The 22,368-nt window shown below is 45.9% G+C and overlaps 1 protein-coding gene across 2 annotated transcripts in view; it reads right to left on the bottom strand.

The window, feature by feature from the left end:
- Positions 1 to 5,372, bottom strand: part of atp2a1l (ATPase sarcoplasmic/endoplasmic reticulum Ca2+ transporting 1, like) — a 25,580-nt gene extending 20,208 nt beyond the window's left edge. For both annotated transcript variants that reach the window (XM_063222031.1, XM_063222032.1), the window contains exons 1-3: positions 5,072 to 5,372; positions 2,763 to 2,780; positions 2,237 to 2,319 (exon numbers count right to left, since the gene is read on the bottom strand). In XM_063222031.1, coding sequence (XP_063078101.1) covers positions 2,237 to 2,319; positions 2,763 to 2,780; positions 5,072 to 5,189 — 219 coding nt within the window. In that variant the 5' untranslated portion in view covers positions 5,190 to 5,372. The remainder of the gene's footprint in view (positions 1 to 2,236; positions 2,320 to 2,762; positions 2,781 to 5,071) is intronic.
- Positions 5,373 to 22,368: the final 16,996 nt, after the last annotated feature.

Below are 22,368 nucleotides of genomic sequence, written 5' to 3'. Positions count from 1 at the left end.
AAAAATCCGCACTCACAAAATGCGTCTCATTATTTATTTATATTAACACCATGTCCAAAAATTTTGGACATGGTGGTAATATAAATAAATAATGAGACGCATTTTGTGAGTGCGGATTTTTCTTCCTTTAGCCTATTCATTCTGTCACATGTAAGTATGCATGGACTGGAAGCTGTATGACAGAGAGTAAGTATGGACTAGCAACTGTATGAATGAGCATTCATCCTGTAGGGTGAATTCAAGTATGTAAGTATGTTCTCGCAATATAAGTATGTGTGGACTAGCAGCTATATGAGTGAGCATCCATCCTATGTATATGGCATTTTGAAGTCGTTCAACATTTAGACAGCCGGCCTAACTCCAAAGAGTGATTAAATTACGTAACTTGAGATGTGTTGAATTTACACTACTAACTGGACTACGTTTGACGTGCAGGCTAAGTATTGTATGTAGGCACTAGCAGCTACAGTAGGCTATATGATGTCGGTAATGTAGCTGAAGTACAGTACGCACACACACACACACACACACACACACACGCACACGCACACACACACACACACACACACACACACACACACACACACACACACACACGCGCGCACACGCACATGCACACGCACACACACACACACTAGCAACCCATCTTGTGGAGTATGGAAAAGTCCATCCTGTTAAGTATGCAAAAGCTACTGTACAGTAGGCCTATAGGTATGGAATAGCAGTTGAAAAATGAGGATGCATCCTGTAAAGGGTTTAAGTATTTAGAAGCTAAATGTACAGGTTAGCAGCTGCATTGTATGAGTGAACCTATGTATGCCTGCCATATGTATGTCACTGTGTAGGTTACTAGCAGTTTATCCGGTTTAGTGTGTAAGTATGTGGTATTAAATAGCAACTCATTCTCTAATGTGTAACTATACAGTACCTATGTGTGTACAGTACAACGGCTATAACAAGAGAAAGACCATTCATCCGGTAGTAGTGTTAAGTATGTAGACGCTAAATGTGTGGGCTAGCATCTCATCCTGTAGTGTAGGCTATGTAACAATATTACATTACATTTCACTTAGCTGACGCTTTCATTTGTTCAAAGCGACTTACAACTATTATTTTTCAGGGTATTGGTTACAGTCCCTGGAGCAATGTGGGGTTAGGTGCCTTGCTCAAGGGCACTTCAGCCATGGATGGAGGTGTAGGGAGAGGTCGTGGGGGATTCGAACCGGTAACCCCTAGATTGAAAGACCAACTCTCTAACCACTAGGCCATGGCTGCCCTTACAATAAGTGTAATACTAGCAACTGTCTGAGTGCCAACGTGTCCTGTAGCATGTCAGTATAGTACTACTAGCAGCCACAGTAGGCCCATGTGACTGTCCATTTATCCGTTAGTAGGGTAGAGTGTAAGTATGTAGAGGCTGTATGTGTGGGCTAGCAGCTTATCCTGTAGTGTGTAACTATAAGTGTGTACGAGCAACTGTATGGGAGGGAATGTGCCCTGTAGCATGGAAGCAAGTATAGGACAAGCAGCTGTATTTTTGAGCGATGACCCCCAGAGTCCGATGGCCCCTGACCCTTCACCCCCCCAACCCCACCCCCCCACCCACCCCTAGATCGCAAATCGGAGCCCCTGCCGGCCTCGCTGCAACTATTTCAGGTGGGGAGGAATGCGCACGGCCGTCGCACCCCACACACTGCCCCACCACCCCATCATCCCACACCACCCTACCACTCTCCGCCATCTTGGATGGATGGGCAGGCAGTGCAGCTGGCCGCTGCGTCGGGCTTTGCCACGCCGGTGTAATTCAACACCAGGCTGCGCTACACTGCGGTAACACACCACACTGTGGTGCGGTGCGGTGGCGGTGGCGGTGGCTTTAGTGGTTGGAAGATTTAAAAAAAGACCCAAATGCCAGCGGGCCACGGAGCAGCTTTTTTTAAACGAACAAGGCCAAACGCATTGCAACTTGTGCGGTGTTGGGTTTAAACTGTGCAGAGCAGTGTGGTGTTGGGTTTAAACTGTGCAGTCAGTGCTGGGTTTGTGAGCGCTAAAATAGCATCTGGTTGGCATCTATCTATCTATCTATCTATCTATCTATCTATCTATCTATCTATCTATCTATCTATCTATCTATCTATCTATCTATCTATCTATCTATCTATCTATCTATCTATCTATCTATCTATCTATCACTATGTGGTAAGTGGTGGCAGAGTGAGGGGATGGATATACTCACAAAGGAAATGCAAGCAGCCAGCAGCAGGATCCTGACCAACAGATCCTCAAACTGCTCAATGATCAGCTCATAGATGGACTTTCCTATGGAGGGAAAGAAAGAAAGAAAGAAAGAAAGAAAGAAAGAAAGAAAGAAAGAAAGAAAGAAAGAAAGAAAGAAAGAAAGAAAGAAATTGACAGTAAAGAGAAAGAAAATTAAAGATGGGAAGAAAGAACGAAATTGAGAAAGAATGAAATTGAGAAAGAGAAAGACAGAAAGTATAAAGTGACCATTAGGGCTTTTCCATGTAATTGGAATGTCATTGGATACTAGGAGACATTTTGAGTGTGACTTGTGAAATGTGAACTGATACTTGGCTATTGCGCCCATACAGGAGCTATACAGTGTAGGACTATTTCGAGTAGAGTAGAGTAGAGTATTTATGACGCATTAATGGAGACGGTATGGAGCATATACAGTATGTGTATATGAATATGGATAAAGCACGGGAGAGGTGTTGAGTGCTGAACATTATAGGCAGACTTACCCTCCTCAGCGGGAAGCTCTGCAGACAGAAGCAATCCATTTCAGAAAGGTATGGAAAAGGCAGGACCAAGCAGTTCAGATACAGATGGATGAAGAAGAAGGAAGAAGAAAAGGAAAATGGAAAGTTATTGAAACACAATCTTGACACACACACAAACACACAATATGCAACTTGAAGACTAAAGCTTATGGGGTATCAAAAGGGTATATGATTCGCCTGATTCGACAATTGTAGTGTATTTCACCACATTATGGCACTGCAAATGAACGATACGTTGTATACTAAGGGTTTCAAGGATATTATCAGGCAGGTGCCCCAAAAGAAAGTGTGTACTCATGAGCAATGCAACACAAGGCCAGGACCACTAAATGAATATACAGAGGAGGGATAGCAGCCAGTTGCATAATGTAGCTGCATGAACATGTCAAAAAGTGACACAAAAAGTGAACAGTGAAATATATTATAATTTAAAGACCTCCAAAAAATGTTGAATGTCTGGACTCTTGAATGTCTGGATTCTTTTTATGTCAGGACCTTTAAATGTCTGGAGTTTTGATTGTTTTTTTGCTTCAGAGAGAGAGAGAGAGAGAGAGAGAGAGAGAGAGAGAGAGAGAGAGAGGAGCTGCGGCGAAGTCACATGTGGTGGAGACACCTCTAGTGACAGTCTGAAGGACAAGGGGGATTTAGGCTACATGGAGCACAGTCGTCTCCAACCTTCAACCAAAGCAAGAAAACAAACAGCTGATCAGCTCGCACTCATTTAACTGCTGCCTCTGTCTCTCTCTCGCTCTCTCTCTGTCTCTCTCTGTCTGTCTCTCCATCTGTTCTTGTCACACACAGTGCATTTTGGAGTGTTCACTGAGCACTTAAGAGAGTTGGATCAACTAGAAAGTGTGAAGTTCAACTGTCAAAGGGTTGAATGAAGGCTGCCAAAATGACTGCGCGCACCTAATCTGAGACGTGATTGAATCTTAAAAGACAAGTTACAATCAACCATTGATTGTCACACGTGTAATCCTCAACTGATTGGACCTGCCCCCTTCCCAGACCCCCTCCCTACCACCACCACCAACACTCCACACATCCCCACCTCCCCCACCACCACTGTTAGTGATCAATCACTGCTCTGATCACTCAACCCCTCCTAGCAACACCCTCCACCTCACACCCAACCCTCCCTTCCTCCCCGCCTATCCCCCCTTTACCTCCCTCCCTCCCTCCCCCCTCCCCATCGTCCTCCCCTGCAGTCTGTTCTGCCCCCACCAGCTTAAAATATCTCTGGTCTACTCAAGTCTTCTCAAATCACCCGGGCCCAGGCCCTAAGGCAAGTCAGTCACCTGTTTCGCTCTCTCACTCCCCTATGGGCTATTTTGGACACTGAAACGTCCTGCCGCATCCAACCCCACTCTACCATACCATACCATACCCTACGCTACATCTCTCTCTCTCTCTCTCTCTCTCTCTCTCTCTCTCTCTCTCTCTCTCTCTCTCTCTCTCTCTCTCTCTCTCTCTCTCTCGGGGAGCTTTAGGCTGTGAAGTCAGTGACAGTTTTTTTCCCTTGCCTCTTAGCTGTCTCATGTCTACTCTCTCTCTCTCTCTCTCTCTCTCTCTCTTTGTTGTTGGGTCATTTTTGGAAGTGCTATACACACATTCGTCAGTGGGAATCCCCCTCCTCAATGCTGCAAGAGACTGCTCTATCTATTCAAGCAAAGATAGGTGTTGCGTTAACCAACTACCAATCTCATCAATAGTACACAGTTAAAAATACAGTGTTAATTCAACACTTAAACCCCATACCTCTGTCATACCCCCCCCCCCCCCTCCCCATCCCACTTCGCACAAGTCTACACCACACCACACCTCAATGCCCCACTATGTCATTGACAACTGGTTCAGTATGTGCAACTGCTGGTTTGTGCATTGTTGAATGCAAGTTTTAAAAAAAACCTTCAAGTCTAGGTTAAAGTTTCAGTTAAAAGAAGGTCTATCTCGGTGTGCTGTTCTGTTTGGTTCGGTTTTCTTTGGTTCAGTTCGGTTCTAACCATAGTATATTGCTCAATGGCAATAGTCATTAGTCATTATAAGTTAAGGTTTTTAAGTCTAGGTCTAACATTGAGACCCTTCCTTTCATCCTTTATGCTCCCCTGTGCTGCTCTGGGTTGTTGAATGACAAATCTCAATGTGCTTTGCTGCGCTGCTCTGTTCTGCGTTGTTGGATTCTTTTCTGTGTTGCTCGGTTCTGTTCTGCATTGTTCTGCTCTGCGTTGTTCGGTGCTGTTCGGTGTTGTTCGGTTCTGTTGGGTTCTCACCATTGTAGCCATGCTTCTCGAGCTGCTTCTTGAACTGGTCGGGGGTGAGACCGGTGGCCTCACTTACGCCGAACCCGGCCAGAACATCGGCCGGGGACTTGGTGTGTGCGTCCTCCATCCTGGCTGGAAGGAAGGAACTTTAAGATGAGAGGAAGGACCTCTGGACGTCTATCCGTGCCGGTGATGTTTTTTTTGGTGTTGCTGTCCGCACTCTTGTGTTATAAAATTCAGAATGACCCCCGCGTCTCTCTTTTTCACCCCCTCCAGGAGTGCCGGATTGACAGAAAGAGCGAATGAGCCCACACTCTCACATTATTTTATACCATCGCCACCGACGGCCATTGGCTCCGCCAATGTGAAACCACACCCACCTGAACGCCTGATTGGTCGAGAGGGGGCTCTGGTAGGCGGAGACAGGCCTGAGGGTTCTATGTTCTGTAGTATGGCCGTGCGGTGGTGGGACTTGGACAGGAACTGGTGAAGCAAGAGAGGGAGGGCCCAGGGCACGTGGGGGAGGGTGGGGTGGGGGGACACTTGCAGACCAGGAGGGGCGCAGTGGAGAGGGGCAAGGGATGGGGGGCGAGGGGCGAGGGACTCGAAGAGGAGTTGCAGTCAAATGAAAATGATATCTGTTTTTGGAACATGCATGGTCAGTGGAATAAGGAGAGAGGAGAAGGTGAGAGAGGGAGAGAGAGAGGGAGACACCAGAAGACGGAGTGTGTGTGTGGAGGGTGGAGGGGGGAGGGTGGAGGGTGGAGGGGGGCGGGGTGCACAAGGCTCAGGCTCTGAGTGATGGCTCAACTGGCTCTGCAGTGAGGTATGGAGAGAAGAAGAGGGGCCTGGCACAGAGAGAGAGAGAAAGACAGAGAGAGAGAGAGAGAGAGAGAGAGAGAGAGAGAGAGAGAGAGAGAGAGAGAGAGAGAGAGAGAGAGAGAGAGAGAGAGAGAGAAGGGAAGGAGAGGGCCAAAGAGTGAGCGAGGGCTCCAGGAGCCAGTGAGAGGTGACAAAAGTTTAATTTTGTACACGTGTTTGCAGAATGCAGTTACATGACAAAAAAGAACAGGAGAGAGAAAGAGGGGGAGAGAGAGGGGCAGGGAGAGAGAGACAGAGAGGAGGGGGAGGAGAAGAAGAAGAAGAAGATGAAGAAGAAGAAGAGAAGAAAAAGAAGAAGAAGAAGAAGAGAAGAAAAAGAAGAAGAAGAAGAAGAAGAAGAAGAAGAAGAAGAAGAAGAAGAAGAAGAAGAAGAAGAGACAGAGACAGAGACAGAGAAAGATATGAGTTGAGAGGTAAAATGAGTAAGGGAAAGGGTGAGAAAGAAAAAGATATAGAGAAAGTTGTAGAAAGAGAAATGGATGGGAAAGAGACAGAAGTGTTAGAGAGAGAGAGAGAGAGAGAGAGAAGAGGCCCATCTCCCTGTGGGCCCCATAAGCAGTGCTGAAAGGCCTTTCTGAATGACACAAAGTCATGTTGGGTCAGAGCTACACAAGTGTGCCATTTTATTGCCAATGATCTGTACAGGGCTATTCCAGTACACAATTATATGACGTGACTAGGGCTGTAACGATATTGTATAGAACTGAGATAGTTACGATACTGTATCGTGATGCAAGAAGGCAGTATCGTGATACGCCCTTTCAAAGTTCTGTTACCCTTCAGTCCAGAAAACAACCACATGATATGATGTGATAGTGCTATAATCCTATAAACGATCATCAAAAAGATACATTTAAAAACCTCTCTCTGGGGTGTATCGAACCGTAGGTCAAAAATCGCGATATGAACCGAATCATGAGTTTAGTGTATCGTTACAGCCCTAGACATGACACTGAACATATTCCGGTTTGAGATCTGAAGATGAGATTGTGCCAATGGGGCCAGTACTACACTACATTGACACTACATTACACTTAGTACTTGACACTGTTATCCAAAATTACCTTTGGTACGTAATTAGGTTAGGTACCTTGCTCAAGGGCACTTCAACCATGGATGAGTGCGGGAGACTACACACACACTGTGTTCCACCTGGTAAGTCTGGGATTCGAACCTGGAACCCTCTGATCACAAGACCATTTGGCCATGGCTGCCACAGTGTAGTAGCACACCAGATTGGTACTGAGAGGGGATTTTCCAAGATCGTACTAGTATGGCTCCAGTATGACCAATTCTGGAGGAAGTGGACAGAGAACAGGATCAGAGAGGAGAAAAGAAACGAGGAGAAAAGATGGAATGTTTGATCGATTCCTCTTTGGACTATTTGTCTTTTGTCACTTTTGTCACCTCTAATATTACACTGTGCCCCTGCACTTACTGGATAACCATTTTTGGTCACTTAAATCTTTTTTGACAACCAAGGCACCTTATGAGGACACCGTATGTTTAATTTTCAAAGACGAAAAATGTTTAGAAAAGGGCAGAGAGTACTGGCGATCAGGGTGGGTCTGCCATTGAGAAAAAGACAAGAGGAGGTGTTGGGCAGAGAGAGGTGTGGAGAAAAATAGGGGAGATGTGAAGAGTGGTGGGGGGGGCGTCATAGAGGAGAGGTGTGGAGTGGTGTTCAGAAGTTAAAAAAAAAAGGTGAGGGGAGGCGTGTAAGGACAAGGAGAGAACTGTGGGAGTGACCGTAAGACACAGTTAAAAAATGCAGTGCTAAACACTTAGAGAGTGCTCTGTGACCAAATGCACTCTAGAAGATGTTAAATTGACTTTTTTTAATTGTGGAAGCATCGGGAAGCCAAGGGAAGGTGTGAACTTGAACTGCTAATCCAAATTACCTCACACCTTCAGTCAGGTTGATGAGCTAATTGGCCTGTCGCCCTTTTTCCATAAATGACATGACTTGCTTTCATGTGATGCGTATCAAGAAGTTAGTGGGGGAAGTTTGGAAAAGTTATTGGAAGTTGTATCGCTAAAGAAGGGATGGAAATGGTTTGATGCGATACAGAACAACCATGCAGGTGCAGAAGTTACAATTAGACCTGGCTCAAGAGTTTCAACACTTGCTCAAATTTCTGTTAAAATGTTGATGCAAAATCATCTGACGACTCAGAAAAATGTGTATGAACAGGGTCAGACATCCAAGTTTCAAGTTTATTTAGCCATATCCACAGCCATATCCCTCTCTCTCTCTCTCTCTGACACATATCTCTCAACTCCTATCTTTCTCTGTCTCTGTCTCTGTCTCTTCTTCTTCTTCTTCTTCCTCTTCTTCTTCTTCTTCTTCTTCTTCATGTTTTATCAGACATCACACTTCTCTAGATTTTTTCATCTTCAGGCCCTGGTGGTTAGGCTGCCGTGCCATGCACCGCAGACAAAATGTTTTGTCATCTCCAACCACAATCATCCTTGTGTGAAAGGCATTGAAAAATTGAAGACGAGACGCCACTTTCACGTTTCTGTTTTCATCGTCACTCACCATATAGATACTGTTACTGTTATCGGTCCATCACTGTTACTTGTTCTGTCTTGCACTTTGATGTCAGTCTGTAAATGTCAGTCCTGCGTCTATGTCCTTTCCTGGTATAGAGAAACGTCATTTCAATGTCCTTGTATGACCTGCGCATATGAAGAAACTGACAATAAAAAAGCTGACTTGATGTAAGAACTCATTGAGTGAGAGTGATTGAAAGAGAAAAGGAAGAGACCATGCAGCACATAAAGGGTGAGGAGGGTGGAGAAGAGGCATGGGACGACAAGAGAAAAGAGATTACAGAAGAGAGAAAGGGAGGAAGGAGAAAAGGAGTGAGAGAGAAGAAGAGAGGAGAGTGTATGTATAGAAGACAAGGAGAAGAGATTACGCGGGACGAGAGGATTTAGGGAGAATACGACGGAGCACAGGGGTGGATTCATACAAGGGCCTACCGGGCCCAGTCCCAGGGGGGCAGAGGCCCCAAGGGGCCAGGCCAACTTGGCCTCGCGGTCATGACCCACATTGGCCTTCAAAACCACCTTCACAATAATAATCTTTCCAAGGTGCTTCATGTGCCAGCCAATATATTGTACAATGAACTGGTATAGTCCCTAGGCCAAGCCAGGTCCGGGGGCCCAAGGGGGCCAGAAGCAGTGTCTGGCCCAGGGGGCCATCATGTCTTAATCCGCCCCTGACGGAGCAGGAGAGGACTTGAGAGGGGAGGGCTGGTGTGCATGTTCGAACGCCATTCAAGCAAGTGCAAGACTGCCAAACGAAAACTGAGCCTATATTTTTAACTACCCAAGGAAGAGGAGAGAGGCAGACACACACACACACACACACACACACACACACACACACACACACACACACACACACACACACACGTAAGATGAGAAAACAGCAGCCAGCGCCAAGCACCACACATCACACGTCTCATGCCAAACGGCACACACATCCTGATGCATGCGCACGCGTGCACACACACACGCATGCACGCACGCACACGCACACACACACACACACACAGTCTGCATCCTCACACATCGCACGCCCAACACTACACACACAGAGACACACACACACACGCATGCACGCACGCACACACTTTGACCCTTCGCATCCCAGTCTGCTCGGCATGCACCCCACACTTGCGCCATATCAAATGCTCAACACCAAATGCCAAACATTGAGTACCTTACAACACACACACACACACACATGCGCACAAACACACACATGCGCGTGCGTGCGTGCGCGCGCACACACACACACACACACCACTTCTCATAGCAAACGATTGACCAACACAACCATTGCAACACACATCAGGTCACCGGGCTGCACATTCAAACCATCGAGTACTTGGCAATACACATGTCAAGTCACGACGCCCACACACAAAAGTCGTCCGAATCTCAAACGGTCTCTCATTCCATACATAACGCTTTGTTGAGCAGGACCATATTTATGGACTGGACCCTTGTTTTTTAATTGTGTGTGTTTCTGGAGTATCATTACAATACAATATACATTGCATCACATTACACTAGGGCTGTAATGATACACTTAACTCACAATTCGGTTCGTATCACGATTTTTGACTTACGGTTCGATACACCCCACGATTTCTGAAATGTATCTCATTTGAAGCTTGGAAGCACCATCACATCAAATTATATGGTTGTGTTCTGGACTGACGGATAACAAAACTTTGAAAGGGCGTATCACAACAAGGCCACCTTCACGATACAGTATCGTGACTCTGAGTATGGCGATTTGTCGGTTCGATCCAATATCGTTACAGCCCTACATTACACCTAGATGACACTTTTACATCCAACGTGACATACAGTTATTGCAGGATAGTTGGTTATAGTCACTCGGACTCCCTGGAGCGATGTGAGGTTAGGTGTCTTGCTTCAAGGCACCTCAGCCATGGAATTAAGAGTAGGGGCAGGCCCTGCCGTGGCCAACCCGTAGGGCACTCGCCTGCCATGCGGCTGACCTGGATTCGATTCCCGACCCGGGTCCTTTGCCGACCCCTCCCCGTCTCTCTCCCAATTCGCTTCCTGTCCACCTCTCAGACTGTCCTGTCAATAAAGTCGAAAAAGCCCAAAACAAATCTTTAAAAAAAAGAGTAGGGGCAAACTGTCCCACAGGAGAGCGAGCAGGGGTGCAGATCCCAAGGGAGGATAGGGAGTGGATATACTGTACAGGTATAAAACAATTGTAGGATTTTTTTTGTACAAAGGAACAGTACAGCAAATGAAAAGCGGAATTTTACAAAGTCAGGTGATCATAAAGTATGTGTCTCTGCCAGGACCATTGTGGCGCTAGCATGTGTCTCTGCTATTGTGGTATTGGCATCCGAAATAGCAATGCTCCCTGTTGTCAGCCATCTTTGTCGGAACACAGGGGTGCCCTTTGCCCCCGCCACTGTTTTAGCGCTGAGGGAAGCGCGTCTGTCTCAGGCTCCTGCCATGGTGTGTGCGTGTGTGCATACGTTCGTGTGTGTGTTCGTGTGTGTGTTTGTGAAGCAAGCCTGTGTCAGGCCTCTGCGAAAAGAATGAGCAGCCACCCCTTACACACCTGTTGCCATGACGCAGTGTTGAGGGAGTCAGAGGTCAAGGGGAGGGGCCTATTGGAACAGGAACAAACACACAACCTGTTGTCAAGCATCTCATGCAGCCAGGCTTAGCGAAGATCTGAAGTCGAGATATACTGTACGGTGGCCAAGATAGGTCAAATCGCAAGATATACAGTGTCTTAGGCATGTCCGCTCTATATATACACACACTGACTTGGACATGTTTGCTTTCGGGAGTATGACTCGGGTGTACGCAGGTCTTCTCATGAGATATACTGTACAGTGTGGCCCAAGATATATAGTCAAGCCAAATATGACATACAGTACGAAGCCTAATACCCCTGTGCCTAAATAACTGTACGTGACTTTGGATAAAACCATCTGCTAAGTGCATTTGTTGTGTCATGTCATGTTATGTCATTTAATGACTGTTAGAGGAAGAGTGGAGCATATGAGACACTTATGAGGCACTTATGAGGCACTAATTCCTTCAATTAGCCATTATTAATCGATATCAGAATGTCTTATTGATTATTTCAACGTGTACTTTCAAAGTTTATTACAGTATATTTAATATATCATCATAACACATAAAATACATGAACTGATCAAATCTTTTTTTCAGATACAGTACAGAAAACATGTTACATATTTTATAAATCAAATCATACTTAATATTCCAGCACAGAGCAATAGAGATTTTACTCTATAATCTTTCCCCTTGATCAGTATTTACGTAGTTGTTATATTAATCAGCATGTGTATGTTACTCTAACATGTCTACTGAGTCTCCCTCATGCTTTCTCGCAACAGAGTAAATAACTAGTCAGTACTACAACGCAGTAACTCAGACTACATACACAGTCGGCACTGTAAATTTATAACTCAGCGTAAATAAACAGTCGGCACGGTGTGGCTATGTTTATTTAGGCACACACACCTGTCACTCTGCTGTCCCATTCACTCACTCTTCCTGCCCATTGAATACATCCCCCACTCGGTCTGCCCATAGGTCTACCCCAGGAATGACATCCTCCACTCTGTCCGCCCATCGAGGAGATACACAGACACTACATCCTCCTCTCTTTCATTCTGCCCATACCTCTACACTGGAATTACAGCCTATCTTCGCATGCAATTCTTCACATACTCCAAAGAATGCAGCTTATTTTGCAATTACTTAATACTACTACCACTGTTACAACTACTATCATGACTACAACCAGTGATAATTGATTCATTAGTTACAATCTAGGACCACATATACCAATTGGATGAGGAGTCAGTGTTGATTGATTGATTAATCAATTAATCAATTAATTGATTGATTGATTGATTGATTGATTGATTATCTAGATTGTGCTGCATTAACATGCTAATTTACCGTGGGTTAAGTGTCTTGGTTTGGTTTGTCTTTTGTACCACTAAGATCGTGTTCCCTTCACTAAAAATAAACATGACAACACATTTATGAGAGATGGAGGTAGATAAACACAACAGGACAGAAAGCACACTTTGGTTACCAATGGATACACTTCGGCACATCTTGGTTACAATGGATATTATTTTAACCGTTTACATGTTTTGATCAGTTGTCACGGCATGTGGAAGAAAAAAAAAGTCACCAAAAATCACCAAATCACTAAAGATCACTTTTTAAAATATCAGTTTTAGGGAGCTAGAACTTTGTAAATAAAAGGTCCAAATAGATGCGTTTGCAATATATATATATATACTTAGGCCACTTGTTAACAGGATCTTAGGCCCTGAAATAAAGACAAACATACTGTTTGACAGTAATTATATCTCAGCTAGCAGCTTATAGCAATTATCAAGAGGTTAATTAAGGTGCATCAGTTTTTTTTTAAAACAGCACATGAAGCCGAGTCTACATCATGCAGAAGGTAATTGGGAGTCAGAGAGAGTGAACATGCTCAATTACAGATACATCTTTGAGTAAAGAAAATTGCATTTTTATTTGCAGAAATAATGTTTTATCTTGCATTTTTTTTCCGCTTGGCAAACAAAAATGAAATGCATCCCAAGTGTCTGGTTTACCAGTCTACCAGAGTGGATCCATTGCAGGTTCAGTTACAGAGCGTGTAGACAGACACGCTCTTTAACGGGAATAGATGTAACACTTAGTATGCATGTGTGTAAAAACAAACTTTACAAGAAACAGATAGACAGATACGTAGACAGTCAGAAACACTAGCTGTGTGTGTGCATGTGTGTGTGAGGGTGTGTGTGTGTGTGTGTGTGTGTGTGTGTGTGTGTGTGTGTGTGTGTGTGTGAGTGTGTGTGAGTGTGTGTGTGTGTGTGTGTGCGTATTTGTGTGTAGGCCCTACATTTGTGCGTACAAGCATGTTTGCATGTGAGGTCATCATGGAAACATTGGGACACTAAAGCACCACTTTTAGAACGATGGAGATTGTGCAAGGAGAGAGAGAGAGAAAGGGGGAGTGGAGAAAGGGAGTGGCAGCAGGCATAACCATGGAACACTATGGTTCCCAACTTGGGGGTCGGGACCCCTGGATAGGTCGCAGAGATACTGCAAGGGGGTGCAGAGAGAAGGGTATTTTCATAAAAATGGGAAAACTACAGGTTAACAGCAAGGGCGTCGCCAGACCTGTTTTACAGGGGCACGCGCCCAGGTATTGATTTGTTGTGATGGGAGTCTCACATGAAAATGTATCGGACAACAATGTTTGGGATTTAGAATGTGGGAGGGTGACAGGGTCAGGAAAGTTGGTCACGAAAATGCAATAGACTGAAAATGCACTCAGATAGTGCTGACCTTCGCCAAGGAAGCTGTCTGATTGAACATTTGACTATGTTACACCATATTTTATTCTTTTTTGTGGACTTAGAAACTGGAATGTCAAAATTCGCCCTATCCTGCAATGGTGAAATATCTTTAAAAAAAAATCTTTGGATCTCTTGATGTTCCTTTGGTCATTTCCAACAACTCCTCAAAGTTTCATCCAAATCCGTTCATAACTTTTTGAGTCATCCTGCTGACAGACAAGCAAACAGACAAACCAACGCGACAAAAAAAACATAACCTCCTTGGTGGAGGAAATAAGTCACAAAGGGAGTCACAGCCGACAAAGTTTGGGAACCACTGGTGTAACAAATGTGTAATCGAGGTTTTTCTTGAGGCAAGTGTCCTCAAGCTTCAGACCAGTGGTCCGCCATCTTTGATCAGAGCTGAAACCCAATACCCACACACACACAAATGCACACGCACACGCACACACACACACGCACGCACGCACAGACAGACAGACAGACAGACAGACAGACAGACACAGACACAGACACAAATGCACACGCACACACACCCCCGCACGCACGCACTGACAGGCACACACACACACACACACACACACACACACACACACACACACACACACACACACACACACACACACACACACACACACACACACACACACACACACACACACACACACACACACACAAACACCCGCCTACGCATGCCTACGGTGGGCATGCACACACAGAACCAGCTTTGACTTTAGTGAGCACATAGTGAAGGATGTTGGGTAATACTTCAGTGATGAATTGACATTCATGAAGAAGATCCCTTCTTAAAGGGATACTGTGCCATTTTTGGAAATAACCAGCTAGCCACCAGCTGGTCTCATAGGATTCAATGTTAATTGCTAGTATGGAGGTAAAATACTTACATAAAAAAATACATACTCCGAGAACAATTGAAAGTACAGGAGAAAGGTAAAACTCAATCATTTAATTCAAGGAGAGGTGTACAATACGCTTATGGGATTTCCAAAAATGGCACAGTATCACTTTAAGGGGGTGTGGGGGTGTAATCTCATAGGGCCCAAAGTACTCTGTGCTAATTGATTTATTTATTGAAGTTGTTATTGCACTCCAGTGTTTGACACTTTTCACTGACAGTCTGCACTATGGGCCACTCTACCCAACCTGATCAGCAGCGGCTGGGAAAGCTGGAAAATATACTTGGTACAGTTTGTGTTTTTGATGAATGATGAATTGGCGTATTTCAGAAAGGAGGATCAGAAATTCCTGATGAGTCAGGAAAATAACACTGCAGAAAATGCAGAGTTAATCCAACACTTGTGACGCTTCCAAGGTAGCATTTGGTCCCAGAGTACTTTCTATAGCAGTGGTTCTCAACCGTCTTTGAACAAACGCCCCCTTGGCCTCATCACAAGCCTCCCAACACCCACCACAAGCATGCAAACGCCCGCCTTAGTATTACGTGTAAAAAATAAAGTAGACTAATGCCCCCCAATGGTAAATAAGCCCCGCCCCCATTCAGTTGTATATCCTTCTCAACGCCCCCCTAAGAGCTATCCAACGCCCCCTGGGGAGCTGTACCGCCCCCGTTGATAAACACTACTCTATATTTTGAGCTACCACTGAACTAACACGGCGTCTTTTACTGTGCACGTGTGACGACGGTGTGTAGAAAGAGACTGCAATCCTCCCCCCAATCCCCCTTCTTCTAGTGTTACCTTCGAGCAAACTTTCCATTCGTAGTAAATTTAGGTGTGTGTGTGTGTGTGCGCGCGCTCTTTTGCAACTCATTCCACGCAAAAAGCACACACCCCCTCTCCACTCACCCCGTTTCAGCTGTTGACTTGACGACCTTTGTACATTTTGAGGTGGTGTGTGTGTGTGTGTGTGCGTGTACTGTATGTGCGTGAGTTTGTATGTGAGTGAGTGAGAGCGTGCGTGCGTGTGTGTGCATGTGCTTGAGTGAGTGAGGGCATGCATGTACTGTACAAGAGTGTGCATACTGCATGTCAGTCAGTTTGAGTGTGTGTGTGTGTGTGTAGGACAGGGAGGGGTTGACTAGGGCTAGGGTGTGTGTCAGTGTGTGTGTGTGTGTGTGTGGGTGTGTGTGTGTGTGTGTGTGTGTGTGTCGTTGCGTACTGGACAACCTGTCAGTGTGTTTCCCTCACTACGTCCATATGACATTTAGCTCAATATCTGGCCAGGATAGGGTTTCCCCGCACATCCCACAGTAACCACACCCCTACCACCGCTCCCCCCAGCTACCCCCCCCCCCAAGGCTCTTAGCAACCTAGAAGCACTAGCCCAACCACCCTCCCCCAAAAATGATCCTGGCCTATTCTATGCCTACCCAAAGCATCTCCCCCCTCACACACACACACCCACCAGAAGCACCCTCCATCCCCATCCCCACCCCTACCCCCATGCCCATGCCCATGCCTCCCCAAAGCCTACCTGATAGCCCCTCTACTCATGATCTCCCTCCAGCCTAAGTGATAGGCGTGTTAATGCGCTGCACCCCTCTGCCAGGGGACACTGCGGGGTGCCGTGCCCATCCGTGTCCATGGCGACGACCCCCTCCGCTCCGCGGAGATGAAAGAGGTGCTCCGTGCCCCACAGAGAACAGCTAACGTAACTTAGGCTATATGGACTTACAGCCATGATCATGATCCGACCACTGTATAGCTAGCATGGGCTATAGATTTACAGTATTGCAACTATCACAACTATCTGTGCCTGTCACAACCAAGCAACAAAAACTAGGCAACTGCCCAGGGCCCCCAGCTAACCCCCCCCTCTATTCAAATGACAGCAATGACAACTTTGCAAGTGTTGCACCGCCAATGCAATGGCTGAATAGGGCAATGACAGTGCAAAGTGCAGCAATCAAAATCTGTCTTGAGCGGCTCCCTCCCCAATAGTTTGAAGAGGAAAATGGGCCACAAGTCCCCTCTTTGCCTAGGACCCCCATCTGCCTTGAAACAGCCCTGTATACCAGTCACCGTGCAGCAGAAGAAGCGTATAGACTTACAGAACGTTCCTGAAGCTATGGGCTACCCGCTAGCTAGCTAGTCACTGCATCTGACACACTCAATCTCTACATGCAGGGAGGCCCTTGACCCTCTCACCTTTGGGGTCTCCACGTTACACAAGTAGGACATGTACAACTCGTGCAAGCACAAGTAGGCTGCAAGTAGTGCAAGTAGAAGTCTTTGTACAAAGTAGCTTCCAGTGAGACGCACAAGAATCTGGGGGTTAAGAAGAATAAGATATAGACCAGATACACAGTACATTGCAGTGTTATTTCAAAACTTGCAGTGTTATTTCAAAAAGTCGATTTAACACTTTCTAGAGTGTACTTGGGCCCAGAGTGCTCTCTAAGTGTTTGCGGTGCAGGATAGATGAAGTACAAGAAGAAGCATGAAGTACAAGAAGTAGGCCTACAAGTGGCATTAGAACTAGAGATGCACCGGATCCTGATTTTTAGGATCCTGCCAGATACCGGATCCACTGCTTAAGATCCTGCCGGATCCGGAACCGGATACCGGATCCTATGAAAGGGCCGAAACACATAGCCTACTCGCACACGTGGGCCCTTTTTATCACCTTGGCTCAAACTATTTTGACTTAAAAGCCTCGGCTACCGGATCCTGGATCCGGATCCGGATAGTCTAAAAAACCCTATTATCCTGCCAGATCTGGAACCGGATCTTGGATCCTGTACATCTCTAATTAGAACCACAGTCCACTTGTAGCCCCTTAATGCGCGCCGTACCTCCTGTGGCACGCTGTAATAGTCATTGAAATGTAACTACTATAGCACTATAATACTATGACACAACGCAGGCCCTTTAGTAATGCACCACAACTTGGTCATTACCATACTGGTAACAACAAATTCATAAAGCCGCGTCTTAAGGGGTTAATGTGTTATAAGACAAGGGCACTGTTTTAAATGTGTGGTTACCAGAACGGCAATGACCAAGTCATAACGTGTTATGAAAGGAACAGTCCTCCTCATTTCAGGACTTATAAGTCTTTGTAGGAAGTAGCCAAGACAGTGAGATTTCCTTTGGCGCTGTCAGCAGATGCACAAAGGAGAAATAGGTTAGTAGGAATAGATAGGTAGGAATGGATAAGAATGGATATGAGACTACATGCAATAGCACATCGCAGTCCTTCTTCTGTACTATAGCAATTTTTTTTCTCCTTCCTTCTTCTCGCCCAGTTGTTCTGCGACTTACCAAACATTTAGGACAGAGAAATGGAATGGATATACTTCTGTGTCAAATGCGAAACATTTAGGGCTATTGTAATGAGGTGTGTCTAATGCAATACAGAGTTAATTAGTTCTCTCTCTGAAATTTGGATTAAGCATGTATGCATACATCTTTGTTCTCGCTGGAAAACGGACTTCTCGTGATCGTGCTGCTCTCACAGGAGAGTGGCTGTCCATGCGGTGGACTGATCATCAAAGTGCTTCACGGAGTCCGCAGGGACCACTGCACTCAAGAAGCTAAAATAGATTTTGTGGCATATTGGGCAAGATCGCTGCCCGTGGTGCTGAAGTACTGCTAGGGCTGCTCAATATTGGAAAAAAACAATATCACAATATTTTCTGCAAATATTGATATCACGATATTTGAAGCGATATGTACGAAATTCCCAAACCCCGCCACTATTATCGTAGTGGAGTAACACGCATAATGGCTTTCTAGTTTCTAGTGCTTTCTAGTAGCATAATGTCTAGTAAGTCTGCGTGAATGTAGACTTGAGGAGAGCGCGAGACTAGAGAGGCGTCTATTTTTCTCGACATAGAACTAGTTCTGATGTACCACCCCTGCATTTTTCTTAATCCCTTGGCTGCCATACTGCACCTTAGCGTTGCAAAAGACAAACGAAGACGAAAATATCACGATATATGAATTTTGATACTGATATCACGATATATGATGAATATTGATATCGCAATATAAATACGATATATTGCACAGCCCTAAGTACTGCCACAGACAAGAACTGTCTATGAGACAAACATTCTTAAGCTCGGGAGTACCGGGCGCCACTGAGAGCTCGGGCAGTATCTGTGGCCACGGATATGTGCAAACTCTGAGCTGACACCGCCTGGCAGATGATGGTTGGAGAGCAATGGAGCGGTGGAAGGGAGGCGAAAGGGGAGGTGGTGGGTGCAAGCGAGAAAGAAAATATCTCACTGGAGACAGGTGAGCGGAGAATTTTAAGGGGCGTTCCAAATTCCAGTGCACTGAAACTCCACCAAATGACGGCAGAGCCGAGAACAGAATGCAGGTGGAAAATTAGGCATGCCAAATTTCATTACGCTTCTCTCAAACTTTCGTTTTTAACAAAACGTGCATTTTGTTAAATAGGCCTAGTTTGCTGTGCATGATTTCCCTGAAGTTTGGAAAGCAATTTCAAGAAGGCTACAATTTCCGGAAGACGATGGTTTGTTAAGTCCCTGTATAGCCAATAAAGGAAAGCTCAGTGTACCCATGCCCATGGATCACCTGTTCTAATGGCTTTAATTGAATCACATTGAAATGGGCACGCCCCCACGTGTCTTTGGGCGGGAACAGGACCTTCTGTACTGAATATGGCCACGTCGCACACCGGAGAAGGCACTAAACACGCCTCAGATACTCAAGTTATCATCCTCTATCTGTGCTCTTGACACCCTGCAACCAGAGAACGATATGAGAGGGAGGGGGAGAGCGAGATGAGAGAGGGAGAGAGAGAGGGGGGGAGAGAGAGAGAGGGGGGGGGGAGTGAGAGAGAGAGAGAGAGAGAGAGAGAGAGAGAGAGAGAGAGAGAGAGAGAGAGAGAGAGAGAGAGAGAGAGAGAGGGGGGAACAGAAAACCCTCACATACCCACTATTTTTAAATCTTTCACCACCAGCCTTCATAAAATTTGATGCTAACTAATGAAAAGACACTAGAACAAAGCTAAAACGGACTGCAGCAGTGGGCCTGAGTGTTCTGACTGACTGGTGGCGACTGCTGACGGTTCATTTGTGGAATAGGCCCTTTTAAATCCCTCTCAGGCCGGTGATATACGGGCGTGCCCCGGAGTTCTCAGCGGGCCTCAGTCTGCATGGCTGACGCATTTCCATAAAGCACCGTAATTACTTGTCTTTGATTAGGCCACACGTGCTTGGCTGTGGTAGCAGCAGCCAGCGACGACTATATATCACGCAATTAGCCGTGGGTAGGTGCTGGTGGTGGTGGTGGGGGGTTAGCGCGTGTTAGCGAGCGTTTTTGGCTGAGCGGGAAGAACAGATCAGGGAGTACCTGTGGCAGAATTGGCTGCAAGAATAGCTTGAGCAGCTGCAGCCGTGTTGTCCGTATTAGTGCCAAGGCTAAAAATAAACGCCGGAGGCGCTCGGCACATTTGCACCCGCTACAGCTCAGAGGCGAAGGCTGTGTCGGCCCGGTCGGTCTATCCTCGCGCCGTGGTGTCACACTCTTTGGGGCTGCGCGTGCGTCCATGCGCGCCATGAGCGAACGAGGCACAAGGGGCCCCAGCCTGCAGCGCCGTTCTTGTCATTGCACGCATACAGCCATTTGGCAGTTAGTTCTGTACAGACAGGCCAGTGGAAATCCGGTTAACTGCATAGAATGGACCTAGGACATTAGGACCATAGGACATGCGTAGTCTCTTTAGATGCAACCATCTCTCTCTCTCTCTTTCTCTCTGACACAAACACACACACACACATGCACACGCGTCCGTGCACTCGCGCGCTCACACACAGACACAAACACACACACACACACGCAAGAGGCGCACGAGGCTCCAGCTGTCACAGTTGTTCACAACATTCCTGTCGATGAAGACAGTTCGCCAGACTGCATTACAACACCACACCAAAAAAAACCTAAACCCGTTATATGCGGCCTTGAAGAGAGCCGCAGAATGAAATGGCTATCCTGGCTTCTACGGGCCTTCTGTTGAATGTAATGTAATGTAGACTTATGTTAATGCATTATATGACGTGCAATGGATACTTAATTTTGTTACCCACGTGGCAGTGTTTGGGACAGTAAACTTGAGTGTAATGTAATTTCATCATGTAATGTAGGCTGATTGAGACACTCTAAGGCAGTTTTATAACAGACTTTTATATAAAACAGGACCTTTATATTAAAACAGACCCTTTATATAAAAAACCTATATAGTCATGTCAGAAACTCTTTACTCACAAGGAGTTTTGGGTTTTAGGAAATAAAATCTTTGATTGATGAATTGCTGTGATTAGGAAGACACATTTACGGCCTTTGGCTCGATTGGATTTCATTAGCCTGGTGGTAAAAAGCATAACTCAGCCCGATTCACAGGCAGCAATAAACCGGATTACACAGCAAAGGGCAAACAACTCTCTGCAGCAAGTTGGGACTTACATCCTTCTGACCACCAGGGTCGTTGACAGCTTTGGCCGGGCCCAGGACAAAACCATCTGAATGCCCCCTCACACCCAATACATACAATGTTAATGTCGGCTCAATTCTGGGCTCCCCTATCCATTGGGCATGGGACAACTGACCCATTTGTCCCCATTTGTCAGCTTTCACTGCTTGTGATCACCAACACCCCCTTGCCCTATACCCCACCCCCACTCCTCATCCCCACCTCGACCACTCTCAACACCCCCCGCCCCCACAGCCCCTCCAACCTACTCCATACTACCCTTTCAACTTAAGCAATGCTTGAATGAATGTGACCGAGATGGAGAGACCCCCCATCACCCACCTCCACACATGCACCATCACTCAGTATGGCAGCTGTGTATGCCCACTGTACATCGTAAATCTCCTCCTCACTGTCCTCTTCTGCACTCCCGCCACCAAGCCAGGGCTACACAGCAAAAGACGAAGAAAATAAAAAAGACTGGTCAAGTTTCAGGGTTCAACAATTTGGGTGTCGGTTTCAACACCACCAAAGTGTGTTTGTAACCCTTTCGCAGTTTGGTGTCTGGCAGATTTCATATTTCTTAGGCCCTCCAGAAGCCTATTCACTCTGCTGGGAAAAATCTCAACAAGATTGCTATGACATAACTGAGAGTTGTAAATAGCAGATTGCTAGCATGGCAATTACTGTAATGTTTAGCTGACAGCAACCTTGTAATAGGGTGTCTGCATGAAAGGTTGCCTGGTCGGAGTTTCTGCTGCATGTTCCCATTGTTGCAAAAAAAAATAAAAAAATCAGCCGAAGTCGCTTTTGGCTCACTGAAATGTCGCTAGAAGTCGCTAGAGGATCTTACGTATGTCACAGCGTTACGCACGAGACGCTGATCCCTAGAGAACGTGTCCACATGCCTTCGTTCACAGTACAACTGGGCAGTGCTAGCTACTGTAAACGCATGTTTTAAAAAGTCGCCAGATGCACCAAAAAGTCGCTAATGTCGCCAGATGAGGTTTTTAGTCGCCAGGGAGATCAAAAAGTCGCTAAATTGGCAACACTGCATGTTCCTTCTAA

The sequence above is a fragment of the Engraulis encrasicolus genome, chromosome 17 (genome assembly GCF_034702125.1).
Source record: "Engraulis encrasicolus isolate BLACKSEA-1 chromosome 17, IST_EnEncr_1.0, whole genome shotgun sequence".
Lineage (NCBI taxonomy): Eukaryota > Metazoa > Chordata > Actinopteri > Clupeiformes > Engraulidae > Engraulis > Engraulis encrasicolus.
The sequence above is the reverse complement of the archived record's forward strand: the minus strand, read 5'-3'. Positions and strand labels throughout refer to the sequence as shown.